A 20411-nucleotide genomic window follows, 5' to 3' on the forward strand; every position below is an offset into this window, starting at 1 on the left:
AATATTAAAATAGCTATACAAAAATACAACAATTTTGATAATTAAAAAAAAAAAAGCATGCAGATACGGTATTTACCACAATACAATCTTAAAAAATTGTTTTGAATGAAGTAATGACAAGTAAGTGCTACTAGAGCCAACTTATGGGAAAAACCAAACAAACTTTTTGGCCAACCCAATATTTCAAGCAAATGGGTCTATGCTCATTATTGTCCAGATATTTAGGTCAAACCCGTGGCTGTTTTGACCAACTTTTAGGTGTTTGAAAGCAATCTTTTCTATTGGTGGCAGGCTTTTTTCCACGTAACATAACTTCAAAAGAAGACCTTAATTTTCATTCTGAAACTGTTAATTAATTTGTACTTCCATTATGAAGCCTTTAAGGGGTACTGCTCAGTGAAATTAATGCCATATGTATTAGAAAGAAATATCAAGAGCTGACCAACTGAAAGTAGTCAGGGAACCAAGCCCTCCTATTTAAAAAGTGCCTTTAAAGGTTTCTCTCCAGCACTGCTCAGATGCATCAGTTTTCTTCCGATCTATAATAGGCAAGAGTCAAATAAAATTTCTTATTGAGCTTGTATAATGGGAAATAATCCATGAGATTATACCCAATATTCGACATGTAGAAACATCTAGATTTTTATCTTAAAATGTTGTATTTATTTTAAATATAACTATTTTGAACTTGACTTCAAAATGTTGAATTATACTTCCCTCATTAGAAATCATGTGACATGATGGCACAGTGTGCAGACCAAAGCCCAAGAGCTTTCTACTTCTCAAGGGATGTGCTAGAGGCACAAATACAAATTTGATTTTCCTGTGAGTCATCATGACCTATTTTATTATGCAGGTAGATTTGCTATGGATGTTGAGGGAACAACAGCATGGTTGGCAGAGACCTCTAATTTTGCATTTCCTTAAGGTCAAATGTATTTAGTGGCAGGTTCTCTCTAGGCAAGATTATTAAATGGGGAAGCTGATATTTTTATCCTCTCCCCCTTTTTTTGACTACCTGTCATTGGTGGCTATGGTTTTCTTCCTTCTAGTGTCTTCAGGAACTCATATTCCTCTTTCTCAAGACTCTTATCAATATATGTTTTCCAAAAATGTTGAATAACCTAATTTATATTAACTTTAGATGCTGACCAAGATAAAGCTATCCTTAAGACACAGGCATTATTTTTTATGTAGACTGCTATTGACAATGACAAGAAAATTCCTTTTTTTCCCTTCCTATCATTTATTTTTTTATTTAATTTATTTTTTATTTTAGAATATAGAAAATACAGTCAATTAAAAATAAAAAAAATTCTCATGATTCCAGTTCTCCAAAACCACCTCTGCTAATTTTGATATGTATTTTTAATATAACAAAGAGGAATCATTCTGTGTGCAAGTTTAAACTATGCATTTTCTCTTAGTTTTTGATGAGTTTAAATATCTTTAAACATACTGACAAGCCGTATTTAATATTTCCATGGTTTTGTATTACATGATTATACCCTAAGTTATTCAAGCAATCCACTATTATTTGACGATAAGACCGCTTCCATTATTTTGCTATTGCAAGTTGTTAAAATTAACATTCTTTATCTTATTTCTTCAAATATAATTATGATCATAGGGGAAAAACCTTAGATATGATGTCTCAATGCTATTGAGCCAGGGACAGAGAAATTTCTTGCCCCTTGAAACCATATCTATGCCGTCATTTTCTCTCTTTGCTCCTCAGGATAACCTTGTTTGTCAGCCCTTGAAAATTAACTAAAATTTAGCTAAATTGGTACTCACTGAAAGAGAAAGGTAATACCAAATATTTGAAAGTTTGGAAGTGCTTTATGTTAGATTAACAAAAAAGGCAAATTATCTGATCTATCTTCATCCCAAATAACTATGGTGTTTGGAAATACTACAATAAAACTGAGTTTACAGCATTTGGAATTAGATACAGAGCCTTTGAAAGTTACTCATTGCTGAAATATTCATGATTCTAGAGTGTTTTCTCTGAAACTGTTAAGTCTTGCTCAGTGTCAAAATTACATGGCAGGTAGAACAGAAACTTTGCTTGAGACGAGTGAAGGAGAACTGGAAAAGAGAAATGGTCAGTGAATGGAAAGAAGATGGATGTGAACAGAGGCAAAATTGGTGGGATTGTCAGATTGGTGGGAGAGAGGGAGTTAGAGGGTGAAAGATACAAGCCTGGGGGCAAGAGGATTGTTCTGCCCATTCGTTGAGGACAAGCGAGTTGTGTGGGCATGGGACAAATTCCCTTGCTGACATTTACTCTGAGCTTCTGCCAGTTTAACCATGTGAAGATAACCCAGCAGGGAGTTGGGAAAGCAAAACTGGAACTAGAACAATAAGTGAGTACAATTACTAATTTTAACTAATAGAAGGAATAAGTGCCCCTCCAGAGAAAGAATGTTACATTTGAAGGTTGACGTGAAGGGAAGATCGTAGGAGAGTGAAGGGTCAGGAGGAGCCCCAAAAGGATGCAGCTTTGATGACAGATGAGGATTGAAACCTGCTGACTCATGACTGTCACTGTTGAACTTCAAATGAATGTGGATGTAGAAGCTAGAGAACAATAGCAACACCAGGAAAACAATATCAACAAGAAGAATGAAGTGTAGCATGTGTTAAGAATTTACTGTGTGACAGCTACTGTGCTGAGCAAGTCAGTTGCATTAGATCATCTAACCCTCTTAGCAACATCTGTAATGTGGAAGTTCTTATTATCCCCCACTTTACAGAGGGAAACCAAAGTCCACAGAGATGAAATACTTTCCCCTAGATCACACAATATGTCACATGTTGGACACAAACTCATGACTGTACTCTTAATTTCTTTGTTTCAATTAGCTCTACAGCGTTCAAGGGATTATACAGTAAATGGCTGGTGAGAAAGTGGGCAGCAGGGTCAACTCCTTTTGAAGAAGCTTAGCTCATTATTGAAGAAAACCATGAGGGTCCTGGAGGGAGAATAGAGGTGGACATATGGAAGAGAGGTACTTGCAGAGTTAGGCATTGAAAGAGGACTTCCAGCGAGAGTCCAGGTATAGTGATGTCTGTCAGCAGGTGGCAGAAATACAGTGGAAGTAAAAGCCATTTTTGCCAAAAAGGTCAAGATCTACCTTGAGATCAGAGTTCTGGAAAGGTTATCAGTATCTGTGTTCTCCTTTAGGGGACACAGAAGAGACTGAGTTGAAGAGTAAGATGCTCAAATCATCAAGGAAGATGGGAAATTGTCCTGTAGCCAGAAGATGACAGATCTATATCATCTGTCATGGGCTGAGGATAGGACATCCTTGGGAGAAAGTGGATTTTGAAAGGAAAGAGGTTATTAAGAAATGGCAGAGAACAATGATTGGAAATCAGGAATTTAGGGGTGCCTTGACCTGCTTCCAGCTTCCAGTAGGTGTGTGCTCATGAAGGATAATGAGAAAGTGTAAGAGCCATGGTCTTCCATAACCTGTTGGAAAGATGTTTAATGGAAAGGGGGCCTTGAGGAAAGGGAAGGGTGTCAGTTATTGGGGAGGAAGTGAAAGAAAAGACCAAGGCACAAGCTATATATGTTTTTTCCATCAAGAGAAGAATGCTTCCAGTGGGGCACAGACGAAGGGGCCAGGCTGAGTTTTTGGTGGCATTAGCATGTTTCAGTTATTTGTGGTAGGAGCTTTGTGAATAGACTAGAAATACTTGCTAATGATGGAGTCAGAGCAAGGCGGGGAGGAGTCCTGAATTGGCTGAGTTTTAGACCATACCCCTCTTTCTGAAATGTCTAAGTTGAATTTTTGGTCTTTGCAAGTTGTTCTTCAACAGCCAGGACTCAATACCAATAGCTACTCCCAGAGAGAGTCAGAGACAGTAAGGAAAGGGGATGTGAGTCACATTTGAAAAAAAAATGCTACTGTTGTCCTGGGCTGTCTGGATAGTTGTAGACTCTCCTTGAAGGTCTATGGGATAAAATGACAAATTTTTTAAAAAAAGAATTAGACACTAATGTCTTAAATGTGGATAAACATAACCTAACATGGAATCAGGGGTCCCAACCTTGGCTGAATTAGAATCCTCTGGGGACGTTCAGAAAATCCTTGCAGTCCACCCAAGACCAATGGAAAGCTAATTTTTGTGGCTAGGGCTCTGGTATCGAGGTTTTAACATTATTTCTTAGGTGCTTGTGATGTACCCATGAAGGCTGAAAGCATCAGCTTTATATAAAGAACAGAAAATTGGGAGCATAGCTGAATAAACCTTTTGTTGATGTGAACCCACCTATGTGTTCACACTTCTGCCAGGGCAAGGGTCTAGTGTCATGAATAAGTCCCAGCATCATTTGTTGCTGGTTCATTATTAAGCTATGGGAATGTTGACATCCATGTTGATAATATTGACTATTTATTTGGCCATCAATATTACTCTATGCTTTATCTCCCACAAAGATAAATGTTAGGTGAAGGAAAACAAATTGGGAAACACCCTATTTACTTGTGATGAGGGTAAGGCATGAGTAAGATATAGGCCTTAACATGTAGAGAAACTTTCTTACCCTATAAGACATCTTGCAGTGCTCAGTTGAACACCACCATGTACCCCCAACCACAACTCCAGATCTTATTGTTAATACATTATTCAAAATTATATAAATCAAGCTCTTATGTAATTTACATTTTGCATACTAATAATTTGTTATCAGTTAGTTGCAATTTCAATGACATAGCCATTAGATAGTTTTGAAAGGTCCTTGTAATATTCAAAGGAAATGAAAGAGTTTAATCCCTTTATTCTAGTTATTTAAAATATATATTATATGAAATTTTATTACAGTAATGTTCATCTTTGCAGTATTTTGATGGAAATATTGATGATAGCTTAAGAATTGTCTCAGAATTAAACAAACAAATTGAAGTTTGACTTTTGGTTCATGAAGAGTTTGACTAAATTGTATGGTAGGTGGAGAGAGTTTCTCACATGGGACTTTAATTTCAGAAAAAGAGAGCATTCATTAATTTACTTCCTCATTTACTTTCTGAGTAAACATCTGAATCTCAGTGTCTACTTTAAATTAACTTTCTCCCAGGTAAACAATTAAGCCTTGTGCATGCATAAGTTCATACATATACATATATATACATTTTTACTTTACAAGAGTAATATATATTCTTAGCTTAAAGCACAAATAAGTGAAGGATAGAAAATGAAAACACCTGTTATATATATATTTTTATCTTACCATCTGGCATTTATTGCCTTGGAGTATAATCTTGCTTTATAAACACACACACACACACACACACACACACACACACGCAGAGATCAATTCTGTATATAATGTTTAATAACCTGATTTCCTCCCACTTCACAACATATATGAACATTATTGATCTCATTAAATATTCTTCAACAATGTGAATTTGTCTGGATACTATTGATATTATAACTTACGTGACAAATAATCTGCTGCTTGACAAGTAGGTAGTTTATACTTTTGCTTGTTCTTTATTTTTACTAATATAAACAGTGATGGGCTGCATATTTTTATAGTTCAAAGTTTTCAATGCTGAAACATAAAATGGTGGAAGTAGAAACTGTGTTCTGCCCCAAATTGGTGACCATGAGTAACGTAGAGCATTTTTAGCATTCTGACAACTGACATGGAACTCATTGTATTAGTCTCCTAAATTCCTCGATATTTTGAGAATTCTGAAAGCCTACTGAAGACAGTAAGTTCTCCTGGTATTCTTCACCTAACACTAACTATTTTTATATACTTATCTTTCCCATGCACTCATGGATGTGTGCCTGCTGTATATAAACATACCCTGCACTTTCAAGTTTCTGTGCTCATGCCTCTGACTATCTCTGGAAGCTTCTGTTCTACCATGTTTCTAGCTCAGGCTTTTGAAATTCAACTCCTTAGCAAAGCCAGCTCAAAAGTCACTTCTGCAAGTCAGCCCCGCCTTGTCCTTCAGGAAGAATTTATCTCCATCTCCTTGTGCTCCTCACTCTGCTTCTCCTTTCCCCACAACCACACCCTGGCTTCAAGTTGGATTTAGTACCATCTAGCATTAGTATTACTCTGTAGTATTGACATTTGAAGAGCTATGTCCTACAGTAAATATGTGTTAGTCATCTTTGTTTTGTTTGCGATAGTTGGTCGGTTATATAGTGCTTTTCAGGTGCTTCCGAGCAATGCACATTCTCCGTAATATATTGCTTAATATTTTACATTTAAATAAGCCACTTTGTATATATTTTTTTGATTTTTGTTTTCATTTTCAATGCAGCACAAAATCAGGGAATGGGTAGTAATAACAGAAACAGAAAATTCTAATTTCCTGATTACCTTAATCTTGCCTGAAAAAGTACAAAATCCACAACATGCAAAATATCCCTAAACTCAACTTGAAAATAGACCCTTCATTTTTACCCCCCCATTACTTGTTCATGAGAACTTTATTTATTTATTTTGTAATTTTTATTGTTTTCCTATTACAGTTGTTTCAATTTTCTCCCCATTGCCTGCCCCCCGCCCAGCCCACCTCTTCTCCCACAGTCAATCCCCACCTCGTTGTACATGTCCATGGGTTATTTATACTAGTTCCTTGACTAAACCCTCCCCCTACTTGCCCCCTTACTCTCCCCTCGACCCCCTCATAACTGTTACTCTGTTCCTTGTTTACATGCCTCTGGTTCAATTTTGCTCATTTGTTTGTGTTCATTAGTTTTCTATATTAGGTGATATCATATAGTATTTTTCTTTCATCATGAGAACTTCTAATGTCTCTCTTAGGCCTTAATTATTCTTGATAATGTTACCCATATTATAGGTAATTTTGCGGGAATAAAACTTGTAGAAGAAATAAAATGTAGATTCTGATCCTAGGTATGCAAATGTAGAACAATTTGTGAGAAACTCTTTAATCTCTCTAAGTCTCAGTTTCTTTAGAAAACAAAGGAACTAGAATAGGCCTTTATTACTTAATTTAACTATACAAGCTTATAATTTTAAAAGCATGGTTGTTGAGATATATGTGTTTATATACACATATATAAATATTATATATGATTAAATCAGCACTACTATGGACTAGGCATATGCCATATATTTTACATCTGTTTTTGATTTTGGTTGCTGGTAATATAAATTCAACTCAATTTGCTTTTATAAAAAGGAAAACATTGGTTGGTGTAACTGCGAAGACCACAGGTTTACAGACTTCAGACACAGCTGAGTTTAGGAGCTCAAACGATGTGTTCATTGTTCTGACTCTCTCCATCTCATTGCTGTTCTGCCTTTCTCTATTTCTTGCTCCTCTGTGTTTGCTTCACTAGGTGGGATCATAGGATTCCATGGAAAAGACGGATGGTGACAGTCTCAACCGAGAGAATTATGAGTGAGGAGTCTAACTTGCCAAGTTTAGATGTAAGGCATAACCCTTTGTCCAATCACTGGGTCACAGAGAATTACATAATCATCCTTGTGTGTGATGAATGTCAAACTGGGTGCTTGTGGGACAACTGTGATAAATAGTCATGCTGGGACCGATAAAGTGGAATAGGAGGTGAAGGAACAGTGGAGTCAGGAAAGTATATTAAGCTCCTGTAAAAATCATGACATTCGTGGGACAAAAGAAAAACTTAAAATTCATCTATTGTTCAAGCATCCACTGAGAACATCTATATTGTTTCTACAATTCTGACAAAAAAAAAAGAAAGATTTAGATTACATTTAAATAACATGGATTTTAGAGAAGTAATTAGCATATTTATTTTTATAGACACGGATATCTTTCTTTTACGCAAAATAACTGAAACAGTTAATAATTATCAACAGAAAAATGGATAAACATGTGAGTAATGTTTATATAATGCACTAAAAATTCTTTGAATTGTAATTACTAGTCTTACCACACATTCAAGGATGCCCTGTATTTGCTGTTTCTTTATAGGCAAATTAGGAGAAATAATTATTCTTCTTAAAAAGGGAGAGTAATGTTCCAAAATAGAAATATAAGAAAACATTGTGCTCAGTGGATTGAGCATCAGCCTGTGAACCTAGTGTTGCTGGTTTGATTTCCCAGTCAGGGCACATGACTAGGTTGCACATCAGGTCCCCAGTTGGGGGCGCAAGTGAGAGGCAACCACACACCGATGTTTCTCCCCCTCTCTTTCTCCTTTCCCCTCTCTAAAAATAAATAAATAAATAAACAAACAAACAAATAAATTATTTAAAAAAAAGGAAAACATCGTGACACCTTTTAAGTATATAATGCTAGAATGAGTGGATAAATTAGAGTGCAGGGTTGAATCTTGTTTGGGTTCTAAACTGAATCTGACAGTTATTTCACAGAAAAAAAGGATAGTGTTGCAAACAAGGGCTCATATTATGCCCATCTGCCTGGACTCAAGGTAACGTAAGAGGAAGGTATATGGATTGGTGGCTTGTTGGCTCGGTTTGAAAATAAATGAATAACATTTATGATGGTCACTTTAGAGCATCATTGACTGCTGACTGTGGGATGGGTGCTCTGGTAGGTTCTTTGTACACATTACCTTCTCACAAAGGTGGGCACTTCAGAAGCCCCATTTTACCATGAAAGGACCTATGACTGAGAGCAATTTTCATGTGTCAAGGACACAAATTTAAAGGGTGGCAGTACCAGGACTTGAACCTTGGTCTGCCTGGCTCTGAGCCTTGAAGCTGTGTTCTATAGTGGGTTGAACTATATGGAATTCCTATTTTTTTTTTTTTTTTTTTTTTGTGATTCAAAACAGGTACATATCAGCTATTTCATGAGATAAAAGAATGTGCTTGGTACTGGAACTTTGAAATATTAGAGATGATCTTTATATATTTTTTACCTTTAAAACCTCATGTGAGAATGGTGAGTATTCATGATGTTTCTTCTTTCACAGTTTAAAGAAAACGTTTTTCTTTTTTCCTAATCCTCATTCCAGATGAGTGCAATATAAAGTTTGAATTATTAGTCATGCTTACTATAGATAGGGACATGTGAAAAGTCTTATTATAAAGCTCAATTGATGTGATATTAATTTTTTTGATTTACCATACCAGGTAGTCATGAAATTAAAATGGAAGAAAATAAATTTAATTGCAAAATACTATCATGATTACTAGTTTTATGACCATGGGCAAGTAACTGAATGTAATTCAATTATAACGAGCTAATATATCTTGTAGAGTGTTTGTGAAAATTAAATTAGAAAATGCAAGTAAAGAGCTCAGCACAGTGTCTAGCTGAATAAAACTTTCCTGTTATTATTAGTTTTATTTTATTTTCAGATTTTAAATGTGTATTTGAGAATTCTATACGCTGGGGATATTCTGAGATGGTTTGCTGATATAAGCCCACTAGTGCCTAATATAATAAATAATTCAGGAATGAATTAAAATGAAGGCTTTATAAAGCACTCCCAGGCTGTTAAAACCTTGGCTCTGCTATCTCAGCCTGTGGTGCTGTTAATAATTATAGCTTATTTCAGAGTGTAAATTTTATTTAATGGAAAGCATCCAAATTTGTGATCTGAGCTGCATGAGAGAAATTTAGCCACGTGACACTTACTGATGCTCTGGAATATTGCCTATTTACAAATTTGCTCTTTCTCACTAAAAGACCAAAGTAATGGAAGTGCTCAGCAGTCATAGCAACTTGTTAAAAGGCTCCCTCTTCTTCCCCTGCTGAAAGACTCCTTTATCAGAGCTCTCCCAAGAATTTACATGCCACAGTGAGTCACGCAGTAAATTCAGTGCTTCCCAGCAAGCAGCTTAGAGTCAAGTTCTGCAGCTATTTTTAGTTGCTCCCCACCCTGTAATGGAAGATACTGGATGAACTTGCAAATGACACATTGCACTGATGACAAACAGGATGGATTGTGTCAGATTGAGTTTCCAAGTCTCCGTTTTCCTTCGTTATAAAATGGACAGTGGGGGGAAAAAAAAGTCTTCTTGAGGTCAGTACTGTAGCAGATGCAGCACCCCGAAGTAGAATATGTGCTGAAAGCAGAAATCTGCTCCTTTGCAATTCTTTGATTTCTACATTTCCCCAATCTACAAGAAGGGACCCCCAAATCCAGAATTTATGTATAAAAATTGTGTATTTATTCTTACATGTTTAAACTTCAGACACCTTCAAAGTATTTGATGCAATACACCTATTGAGACTTTTTTCCAAGCTTAAAACAGTTTTTGAATTTGTTGATTTTGATGTCTTTTAGTGCTTCTGTTATTTTTGTTTCACCACTTCCACATCAGCAAAACATTTCCCTTTGAGAAAGTTTCCCATCTGGGCAAACAAAAAGTAGTTGCTTGGGGCAAGATGGGATGAATAGGGAGGGTGGGGCATGGGGGTCATGCCACATTTTTTGGTCAAAAAATGCTGAACACTCAGCGCAGTGTGGGCAGGTACACTCATGAATCACCCATCATGAAATGGGCAAATGTGTTGAGTCTTCTACAAAAAGTTCACTGAAGCTGAACGTAGCCTCTCACAACAACACCAGCTGGTACACTGATATAGATGGGTTTCTAGAATACTCACCTAGTCGGGGAAGCCTGTTCTATAAGGAGTTCTCCCTGCAGAAGATAAGCACATCTTCTTTGGTCCCCCCTTATATAATCAGGGTGAACTTAAAGATATCAATGTAATTATAATCTTTATTTCACTTTCAAGATCTCATTGTAATTGTGAATAATTCAGAAAGTGACTTTGCTTTTGAATAGTAAGTAGAACATTGCATCATCACATGCATCAACAAGATAACATTTTCCCTGGCAGCTTGGACATTAAAGTTGGCATGCACATAATAAAGTGCCTTTTCTAATGAGATAACTGCTCCCCTTTCTCTATTTATTTTCTCAAGAAGCCAGGCATTTTCTAAAGAAGAAGAAATGTGCATACAGGGTGGGGCAAAAGTAGGTTTACAGTTGCTCATATGGAAAATAGTATTATAATTAATACATAATAATACAAAAATAAACTCTGTCTTTCATGGACTCACAGCTGTTAACCTACTTTTGCTCCACCTTATGTATTCATCATAGTGTTTATCAAACTGTATCATTATTCTTTTTATATGTTTGTTCCCTGAGATTACTTTTGCCATCTTTGTTCTTAGTATGTAGCGTAATAACAAGTATTATGTACCAATAATTAATATACAAATATGTATATATATATGAGTATATAGGAAATGAGATCATATTACATATGTTCTTTCACAATCTTACTTTGAATATCTAACAAACATGGAAATTTTGCATGCCTCTAACTATAGAGATACATATTTTTCATATATTTTATTTTATAGAAAAATTATGGTTTATTTACCCAGTCCTGTCTTATTAAATCAACTAAAATTAAACCAATTAAACTAATAAAAATAGTTTATAATTATTAGGAGAAAGGTACACTGCAGTGTGTTCTGATTCAATCTCTTTTCACTTATTAGTACAGCCGGCAAGTATTTACTGATTGCTGTGTGTCAGACACTATTTAAACTCTGGAAATATCATAACAAACCAACATTTTAGTGTGAATAGAGAAACGATAAACAAAATAAATTAGAAAAACATATAATATGGGATCAAGAGAATCATGATCTGGTACTTTTCTTAATGATTGTGACACATGAATAAATGTGATTGTTAAATATATTTGTTCAAATGTGATTAGTGTTATGGAGAAAAATTAAACAGGGAGCACTGAGGGAAAATTTACAGAGGGTGATTAGAGGCTGTCTGAAAATATGACATCTGAGTAAAGACCGGAATGAGAGGGGTCCTTGTTAAGCTCTTTTTTTTAAAGTATATTTTATTTATTATGTTATTACAGTAGTTTCAATTTTTTTCCCCTTTGCTCCCCTCTGCCCAGTACTGCCCTTCCCTCCAGCAATTCCACCCCCCTTAGTTCATGTCCATGGGTCGTGCATATTAGTTCTTTAGCTTCAACCTTTCTAATATTATTCTTAACATCCCTTGTCTATTTTATATTTACTTATTATGCTTCTTAATCCCTGCACCATTTCCCCATTTCTCCCCCTTCTCCCTCCCAGCTGATAACCCTCCGAATGATCCCCATACCTATGATTCTGTTCCTATTCTGGTTTGCTTAGTTGGATTTTCTAATTTTTTAGATTCAGTTGTTGATAGTTGTGAGTTTGTTGTCATTTTAATGTTCATAATTTTGATCTTCTTTTTCTTAAGGGAGTCCCTTTGACATTTCATATAATAATAGCTTGGTGATCATGAGCTCCTTTGGCTTTACCTTGTCTGGGAAGTACTTCACCTGCCCTTCCATTCTAAATGACAGCTTTGCTGAATAGAGTAATCTTGGTTGTAAGTCCTTGCTTTTCATTACCTTGAATACTTCTTGCCAGTCCCTTCCCATGTACAAAGTTTCCTTTGAGAAAACAGCTGAGAGCCTTATAGGCACCCCTTTGTAGGTAACTCTCTGCTTTTTTTCTTGCTACTTTTAAGATTCTCTCTTTATCTTGAACCGTTGGCATTTTAATTATAATGTGTCTTGGTGTGGTCCTCTTTGGGTCTAGCTTATTTGGGACTCTCTATGCTTCCTGGACTTATATGTCTATTTTCTTAGCCAAATATGGGAAGTTTTCCTTCATTATTTTTTCACATATGTTTTCAATTTCCTGCTCTTCCTCTTCTCCTTTAGGCAGACATTTGGTTTGGATTTTGGCATGTTTAAAGTTGTCCCAGAGGTTTCTAAGTCTCTCCTCATTTTGTTCAATTCTTGTTTCCTCATTCTGTACTGGTTGACTGTTGTTTTCTACCGTATGTTCCAAATCATTGATCTGACCCTTGGTTTCCTTCCTTCATCATTGGTTTTGTGTGGATTTTCCCTCATTTCATTTGGTATAGTCTTTACTTCTTTCCTTATGCATTTGCCGTACTTAAGCATATCTGTCATGCCTATGAGCATCTTTATCACCAGTGTTTTGAACTCTTCATCTGCTAGATTGTCTATCTCCTCATTTGTTCGGTTGGCTATCTCCTCATCGCTTAGGTCTCCCACTGGAACCTTGATCCATTCCCCCTTTTGGGCTGTACTTCTCTGTCTCCTCATCTTGTCAGGCTTCTGTGCTTGTTGCCTCTGTGTATTAGGTAGAGCTATTGCTCCTGTTACGTTGTAAGGGGCAGAGCCTTAGGTATTCATCAGTTTCACCAGGTTGTGGCGCTGTACGTGGGGGAGGGGTCTGAGAGGGAACAATGTTGCTTGCTCAGCACTCGCCCCTTTTTCAGGCACCTCTCCCACTTTGTGTTGGACTGGTGCCTCTCTAGTTGTTACCTTGGCTGTTTTTTCCAGACTGGGTGGGTCTGCAGACATTCTAGGACTGTGGAGGCCCTTTAAACCAGCAGACTCTGCTGAAGGACTGGCTGTTTCTTCCTCTGCACCAACCCCCACTGGTTTTCACAGTCAGAAGCAATGAGGCTTTATTTTTCCTGGCACTGGGACCATGAGCTGCATGGTCTGGTCTGGCTGAGAGTGCTCCCCAGGTGTCTCTCCTCACTTTTTAAAGTGTGTGACTGCACTTTCTGACAGCCTGTCACTGCCACCACTGCTGCTACCACCACACCGCATCCTTTGCAACCCAGCTCCACCCCTCCTACCTGTCTGGATGAGTATTTCGTCTTTATATCTTTGTTTGTTGGATTTCCATGCAGCTTGATTTTCTGGAACTTATGGTTGTCTCTAGTTTGAGGTAGTTGTATTCCTTCTTAGTTGTGGAGGGAGATGCAGCCTGTCTGTCTAGTCCTCTATCTTGGCTGGAAGTCTCTGTTAAGCTCTTTAAGGGCAGGTATTATTGTCTTTGCTCCTCCTTATGTGGAGATCATGCATTCCAACATTCACATCATAGGGGTGCCAGAAGGAGAAGCGAAAGAGCAAGAAATTTGAAATTTACTTGAAAGAATAATAAAAGAAAACTTCCCTGGAACGTCCGCAGACCCACCCACTCTGGGAACGACGGCAAGGGCAGCGGCTAGAGGGGCGCCAGTCTGGTGCAAAAGTGGGAGAGGTGCCTGGAAGAGGCTCGAGTTCTGGGCAGGTGGCATTGTTCCTTCTTGGACCCCTCCCCCGCATACAGCGCCACAATGTGGTGAAACAGGTCACCTGTTACTGATGAATCCGTAAGGCTCCGCCCCTTACAACATAGTAGGCGTGACAGCTCTCCCTGGGACATGGAAGCAAACAAACACAGGAGACTTCCAGCCAAGATGGAGGCCTAGACTGAAATGCCCCATCTCTCTCCACAACTAAGAAGGAATACATCTACCGTAAAACCAGCAATAACCAGAAGTTCCAGAAATAAATGGAAGTCCAACGTATGAAGTTATAAAGAAGTGGTGCTCATCTGGACAAGTAGGAGGGGCAAAGCTGGGGAGGAGAGGTCAAGCGGTGCTGTCTGTGGCAGCAGCAGTGACGGCAGCAGGACAGCGGTAAGCACAGACATCCATATTTAAGGGGAGACGAAAAGCGCCCAGGGAGCACCCCCAGTTGCAGACCAGACCTGTCAGCTTGCAATTCCAAAGCCAGGGAAGGCAAACCCCCATTGCCTTGGACTTTGAGACCCAGTGGGGGTGGGGATGGAGGAGGAGGCTCCCGGTCTCAGCGGAGATTGAATGGCAGGAATTCATCTTGGACCCCGACCCCCGCAGAAAACACCCGGTTGTGACGAGGGTAAAGGGCTCCCCCCCTACAGCATAAGAGGTGTGACAGCCCTGTCCAGGAAGGAAAGGTAAACACAAGACTGTTCAGGTTGGCACAGATTATGATAGAGATCCCAGTGACGCAGCTGACCAGACAGCAAATTTCTAATCTAACGAAGCAGCAGATAGAAAATCTTTGTGAGGCACAGTTCAGAGCTTTGCTTATAAAAGTGCTTACAGACCCAACAGCAGATCTTAAACAAGACAGGGAAGGAACGAAGGCTAGTCCTGCTGAAATGAACAAAAACACATACAAAACTAGTGATGAGGGAAAGAAAACCAGGGATCAAATCAACAAATTGGAACATAGGGCAGGAACAAACAGTTGATCAGTGCAGAAAGAGGAAACAAGAAGTGAGGAAAATGAGGAGAGGCTCAGAAACTCATTGGACAGCTATACACGAGCCAACATCCGAATCATAGGGTTGCCAGAAGGTGAAGAGAAGAACTAGAAATGAAAATATTATGTGAAAAAATAATGAAGCAGAACTTTCCTAACTTGGGGAAGGAAATAGACTTACAGGTCCAGGAAGCACAGAGAGTTCCAAAACAACTGGACTCAGGGAGAACCACACCAACACACATTATTCAAAATGTCAAAAATAAAGGCTAAAGAGAGAATCTTAAAAGCAGCAAGAGAGAAGAAGAGAATTACATACAAAGGTGTCCCAATAAAACTGTCAGCTGATTTCTCAAAAGAAACTCTGCAGGCAAGAAGGGACTGGCAAGAAATATTCAAAGTAATGAAAAGCAAAAACCTACAACCACGAATACTATACCCAGCAAAGCTGTCATTCAGAATAGAAGGGCAGAGAATGTGCTTTCAGGACAAAGTAAAACTGAAGGAGTTCATCACATCCAAACCACTCTTATATGAGATGTTAAAAGGACTTATTTAGGAGAAAGGATCAAAACTATAAACATTAAAATGAAAGCTGTATCACAATAACCAACAACAGAAGCTAGGGAACCAAAACAAAGGCAAACTAAGTAGGCAACGAGAGTGGGAAAAGAATTATAGGTATGGGGAACATTATGGGGGGAGGTCAGCAGGGAGGGGGAAGGGGGAATGGGAGGGAGATGGTGCAGGAATTAGGAAGCATAGTAGGAGGGAGTGGAGTAGATAGGAAGATGTTGAAAGAACTATAGGCACAACCAATGGGCGTGGACTGATGGGGGACAGACAACTGGAGGAAGGGAGTCACTGGGTGGAGGGGAACAAAGGGAAAAGAAATTGGGGCAACTGTAACAGCAAAATCAATAAAGCATACTTTAAGAAAAAAGAAGTATAAATTGGTAGTTACAGAAAAACCATATGGATTTTTTTGGCCCACCTAATATATAAGTTAAAAATATATATTTAAATATTTTCAAACTTTTTTACAATAGTCACATGCCACTTTTTTTAATAAGAAAAAAATGACATATTAACTTAAAATACTTTCTTGAATTATTTTGTTAGCATATCACACTGTGGACACATATTTTGGTTGTAAACCAACTACTGCCTTCTTCAGCCTTACTCATGCGGACTGCTGTTGAACTAAGATTCATGCATCATGCCCGCAGACAATCCTTTCTTTGCTCTCGGTGCAATACGTTCTATTTGCAATTCATAGAAGCTTTTGCTTATTTCCTTTGTCTTCCCTCCTCCATTCTCCATTTTGGGAAGATGTTGCTCTTTCTCTTTGTTGAAGTTCATTCTGCTCCCTGCATCTTTGGTATGCTGTTCTATGAATTGATGCACTAGGGAATACTTGCAGAAGTAAATAGAGGGAATGAGAGACATTATTGGCTTCTGAAAGAATGCTTTTATATTTTTGTGTAGCATGGTTTTAGTTCACTCTGTAATACTGCAAATGCCTCAATCTTTTATTTGTAGAAAAATGCTAAAACCCATCCATTAAAGCTTACCTGCCAGCATGCCTTTATTTCTATCAGCATTGTCTACTTGGATGTAACATTTCTAGCTCTTTTCAGTGAAACATTTCTCTGAAGAAAGTTTAAAACTGTTTGCAACTGAAAAAAGAAGGAAAGGATTTGCTTAAAGTTTATAATATTAGTTTTACCCCCTCCTAGCATTTGAATAGAAGCCGATCTATTCCAAAGCATTTTTACATCTCTCCTGTGATTTTCTAAGGTCGGAATGTTATTTTTGTACATGCTTTATAAATGAGAAAAATGAGACAGAAGAGATAAAAAAAATTGCCCAAGGGCACAAGGTCACCATTTATTCAGTACTTACCTGTGTCGGGATTCTAAGTACTTTATATATATTCACTCATTTACTTCTCACAATAGTCCTCATGATTTCTGTATTACTTCTATCCAAATTTTTCAGAGCAGGAAATGAAGCACTGAGAAATTAAGTAACTGACTCAAGGACATGCACAGCTAGTTAGTGGCAGAGATGGCATTTAACCCTGGTTCTAACCCCAGACACTGAAATCATGATTCATTATAGCTGCTCCACTGGGTAGACTGGAGACTGTCGTGGAATCTGAGCTCTAAAAGGATTGCTCTCTTCACCAGTTGCAATCCTGGTATGAAAAGTGTCTTGGGATATAGAAATAAGCCATACCAGTCTTGGGATTTTCATAGGTATTACAGTGAACTTAAAACAAAATGCATTCCTAGCAATTCTATTACATTCTGTTGTCCATAAAGGATAATAAATTAATAAAATACCTGTAAGTTTGGGTTCACAGGGATAGTACTACCTTTTTGTCAGCAGGACCTGCATTCTTAGGAAATGTTGAAAATAGAGTTCTCCACAAAATTTCCTCCTCCTTGCAGAACTCTCTTTATGACATCTGTGACAAAAGCTAACTCATTTCTGCTTGATCATGGCCAGCCATGGCAGGTCCCTTAATTTTTTGAGGCAATTTGTTCTATTTGGGGTTAACGGTTTGGAATTTTATTTATATAATTAACTTCCACGTATATATTTTGGATTGAAGTCTATATCCTGGTTGTAATAAAATATTTTGCCTTAAGGTTTTCAAGATATAGTATTCACTAATCTCTGTATTTATATGGAGCTCCAATTTAATCAAGAGAATTCAGGAGAGTTTTACAAACTGTGACAGGAGGTAAAAATAGAGAATAAATGTGTAACAAATATATTAATAGTTTTTAACAGGGGAGAACAATTTGGTCTGTAATAATACACTATGTTAATGTCCATAATTTCTTCCACTTTACCTCTGAAACTTTCATTGTAAAGCTATGTTATAGTAGTAAGACTATTATAAGCAAATAACATTGAATTACAGGCTTGGGACAAAAATAATTTATATTTTGTGAAGATTGTGTGTATGTATGTTTTAAAGGGGATGAAAAGAGAAAGATGTATGTAATTAATTGGGCAGATTAATTAAAAAGCTATTTTTATAATTTGGTCTTTCCTTTCAAATGTCAAAATTTCAAGTATTAAAATTCAATTTGCTAAATAATTATTAATCATCTTCCAGGTGCTAGACACTAAATAAGGTCCTGGGAAGACAATGATAAAAACACAGATATGGTCTCTGCCCTTGGCCATGTTTGTGCCAAGGGTGTGAATAGGACTGAAATGCAGGTAGCATTGCCCTTGATAAGCCTGTGCCTTGGCCAGGGGCTGCATCTTTTTGGGAAAGGGGGGAACTTGAACCAGCACAGATGTGCTGTGTGGACTTAAAGCCATCTGCCTGCCTTTATAGGGCTTACATTCTAACGAGAAAGGCAGTCTTTAAATAACTGTATGATTACAGTAGTATTACAAAAAGGAAGCATAAGACACAAAGCTATTTAATTTAGATCAAAAGGCTAGGAAAACCTCCTTGAGAATGTGATATTTAAGATGAGCACTAAAGAACATGACTAGGAATTAAAGCCACACTGATTTAGATGGAAAGAACCAGAGCGCTTATCCATTTCTCCCTCAAAAAATTGTTGGTGACTTCGTCTCTCAAACAAGTGTTGAATATTGGCTGAAAGACAGTGGTAATTCCAATTAGTTGAGGTAGGAACCAAATATCTAGGGGAAGATAAAGAGAGATGGAAGGAGAAAAAGGAGGTGACACAGAAAGTTACATGTACCTTAACTTACCTCCTTCTTCCACTGGAGTAAATTGGAGCCTAAAGCTCTGTAGTCAAACCTGTGTGGTTTCAACAACCGCCAAGGAAATTGCTACAAGTTCTTGATAATAATAATAATAAATTATCATTTAGAAACTGATGTGTAGGTTGGGTATACTTTTTAAAGGCAGACAAGAAAGATAGATAGAGATAGAATGAGAGACAGACAGACAGACAGACAATGTTGACTATTGTATCTTCAAAGATATGAGTCAGTGCACTCAGACACTTTTCTCTAGGTACCTAGCTTGCTTTTATCTTTCTTTTCCACACACAGTTCCTTTCAAGTGAATGTGCTGGTTCTACTTTTTTTTGAATAGAGTAAAAGAGAGCACTTAGGCCTCAACTCTATTTGGTATTTGAAGAGTTATTAATTAAAATGGTATTTTGATTTGCCTTTGTGCATGTTCCTCTCTTAGAACTTTTTGGAGTTGAGAGAATATGGAAAAACTCAGACATTCCTATGTGTCTTGCCACAATACTATTAAAATATCACTACCAGTTCCCATGAATACCTCCTCTTTATTCTCAAAATTAAAATTAGAATATATTAGGAGGAAAAATACTTGAGTAAATAAAATATGAATTAAAATTTGGTGGCAGTTAATTAAGCTTTGGAATGTAAATGTCAGAAAGAAAATAATCATTTGCAAATTTGTCGTTCTATGGAATGATACATGTCTGAAGGTGCAGAGTCACACAGTGAGTGAGCGAATGACCCTGGATTCACCGGTGAATATTGTTTTAGATCTCCTGCTGACCATAAGTAACAAATTAGTATCTTGGCATGTCGAAAAGCTAGCATTTCTTTATAGTGATTGGTTATTCAGTTAATGTTTGTTTAGAAAGGAAAAGAATAGTAGAATATGTCTAATTTTGTTACCTATTATTGCATACTTTGGTTTATTAATGGAAAATCACTCCAAAGTCAAATTTAGTTTCTTTTCTCCATTTGCTCTTTCATTGTCTAGTTCTCAAAATAATTTTTTTTAGGTAACAAATTTATTTTATTTTATTATTTTTGTTTCTGAAAGTTATTTTTTTCCCCCATTACCATATGGACAACAGTATGGTGATTGCAGGGTGGGGGAGGAAGGTATAAGGGGACTACATGGTAGTTATCAAGATATTTTGAACCCTGGTTAAAAATAAATCTAGTTCACTTATAATGGGTGTGTATTGATTTCCCCAAAATTCTGTCTAAACATTGACTTTTGTTGAAAGGTTTTTAAGATAATGAATTTAATGCTATTGTATAATAGTATTACTCTCTACAAATGTAGAGACTTAGAATAGCGTAGAAGTGGAAATGATGTATTAAATTACTATGTGGCTGGAGAAATCTTATGTAGTTTTAAGTAGTCTTTCAGATATCCCTAGATAGCTCTAGAGTCACTGAAAGCTATAGTTATCTACTCTACTTTTGAAAGATGACAATATTATATCTTAAATATGGCGTTCTTGCCAGAATTCTGAAGTGCTTCATGCTGAAATGACATTTCCTGAATTATAGTTACTTTAGTGACTCTTTCTTCTT

The 20411-nt window shown here is 37.1% G+C and overlaps 1 protein-coding gene across 4 annotated transcripts in view; it reads left to right on the top strand.

The window, feature by feature from the left end:
* MLIP (muscular LMNA interacting protein) overlaps window positions 1-20411 on the top strand; it is a 218662-nt gene that overhangs the window by 24733 nt on the left and 173518 nt on the right. The window contains exon 2 of one of the 4 annotated variants that reach the window (XM_090282603.1): window positions 8785-8894. The exons of the other annotated variants lie outside the window; for them this stretch is intronic. Within the exon in view, the coding sequence (XP_090138729.1) occupies window positions 8850-8894 (45 nt within the window). The 5' untranslated portion in view covers window positions 8785-8849. The remainder of the gene's footprint in view (window positions 1-8784; window positions 8895-20411) is intronic. 4 annotated transcript variants of the gene reach the window in all.

The sequence above is a fragment of the Furipterus horrens genome, unplaced genomic scaffold, assembly GCF_987537825.1.
Source record: "Furipterus horrens unplaced genomic scaffold, mFurHor1.1.pri manual_scaffold_6, whole genome shotgun sequence".
Taxonomy (NCBI): Eukaryota; Metazoa; Chordata; class Mammalia; order Chiroptera; family Furipteridae; genus Furipterus; species Furipterus horrens.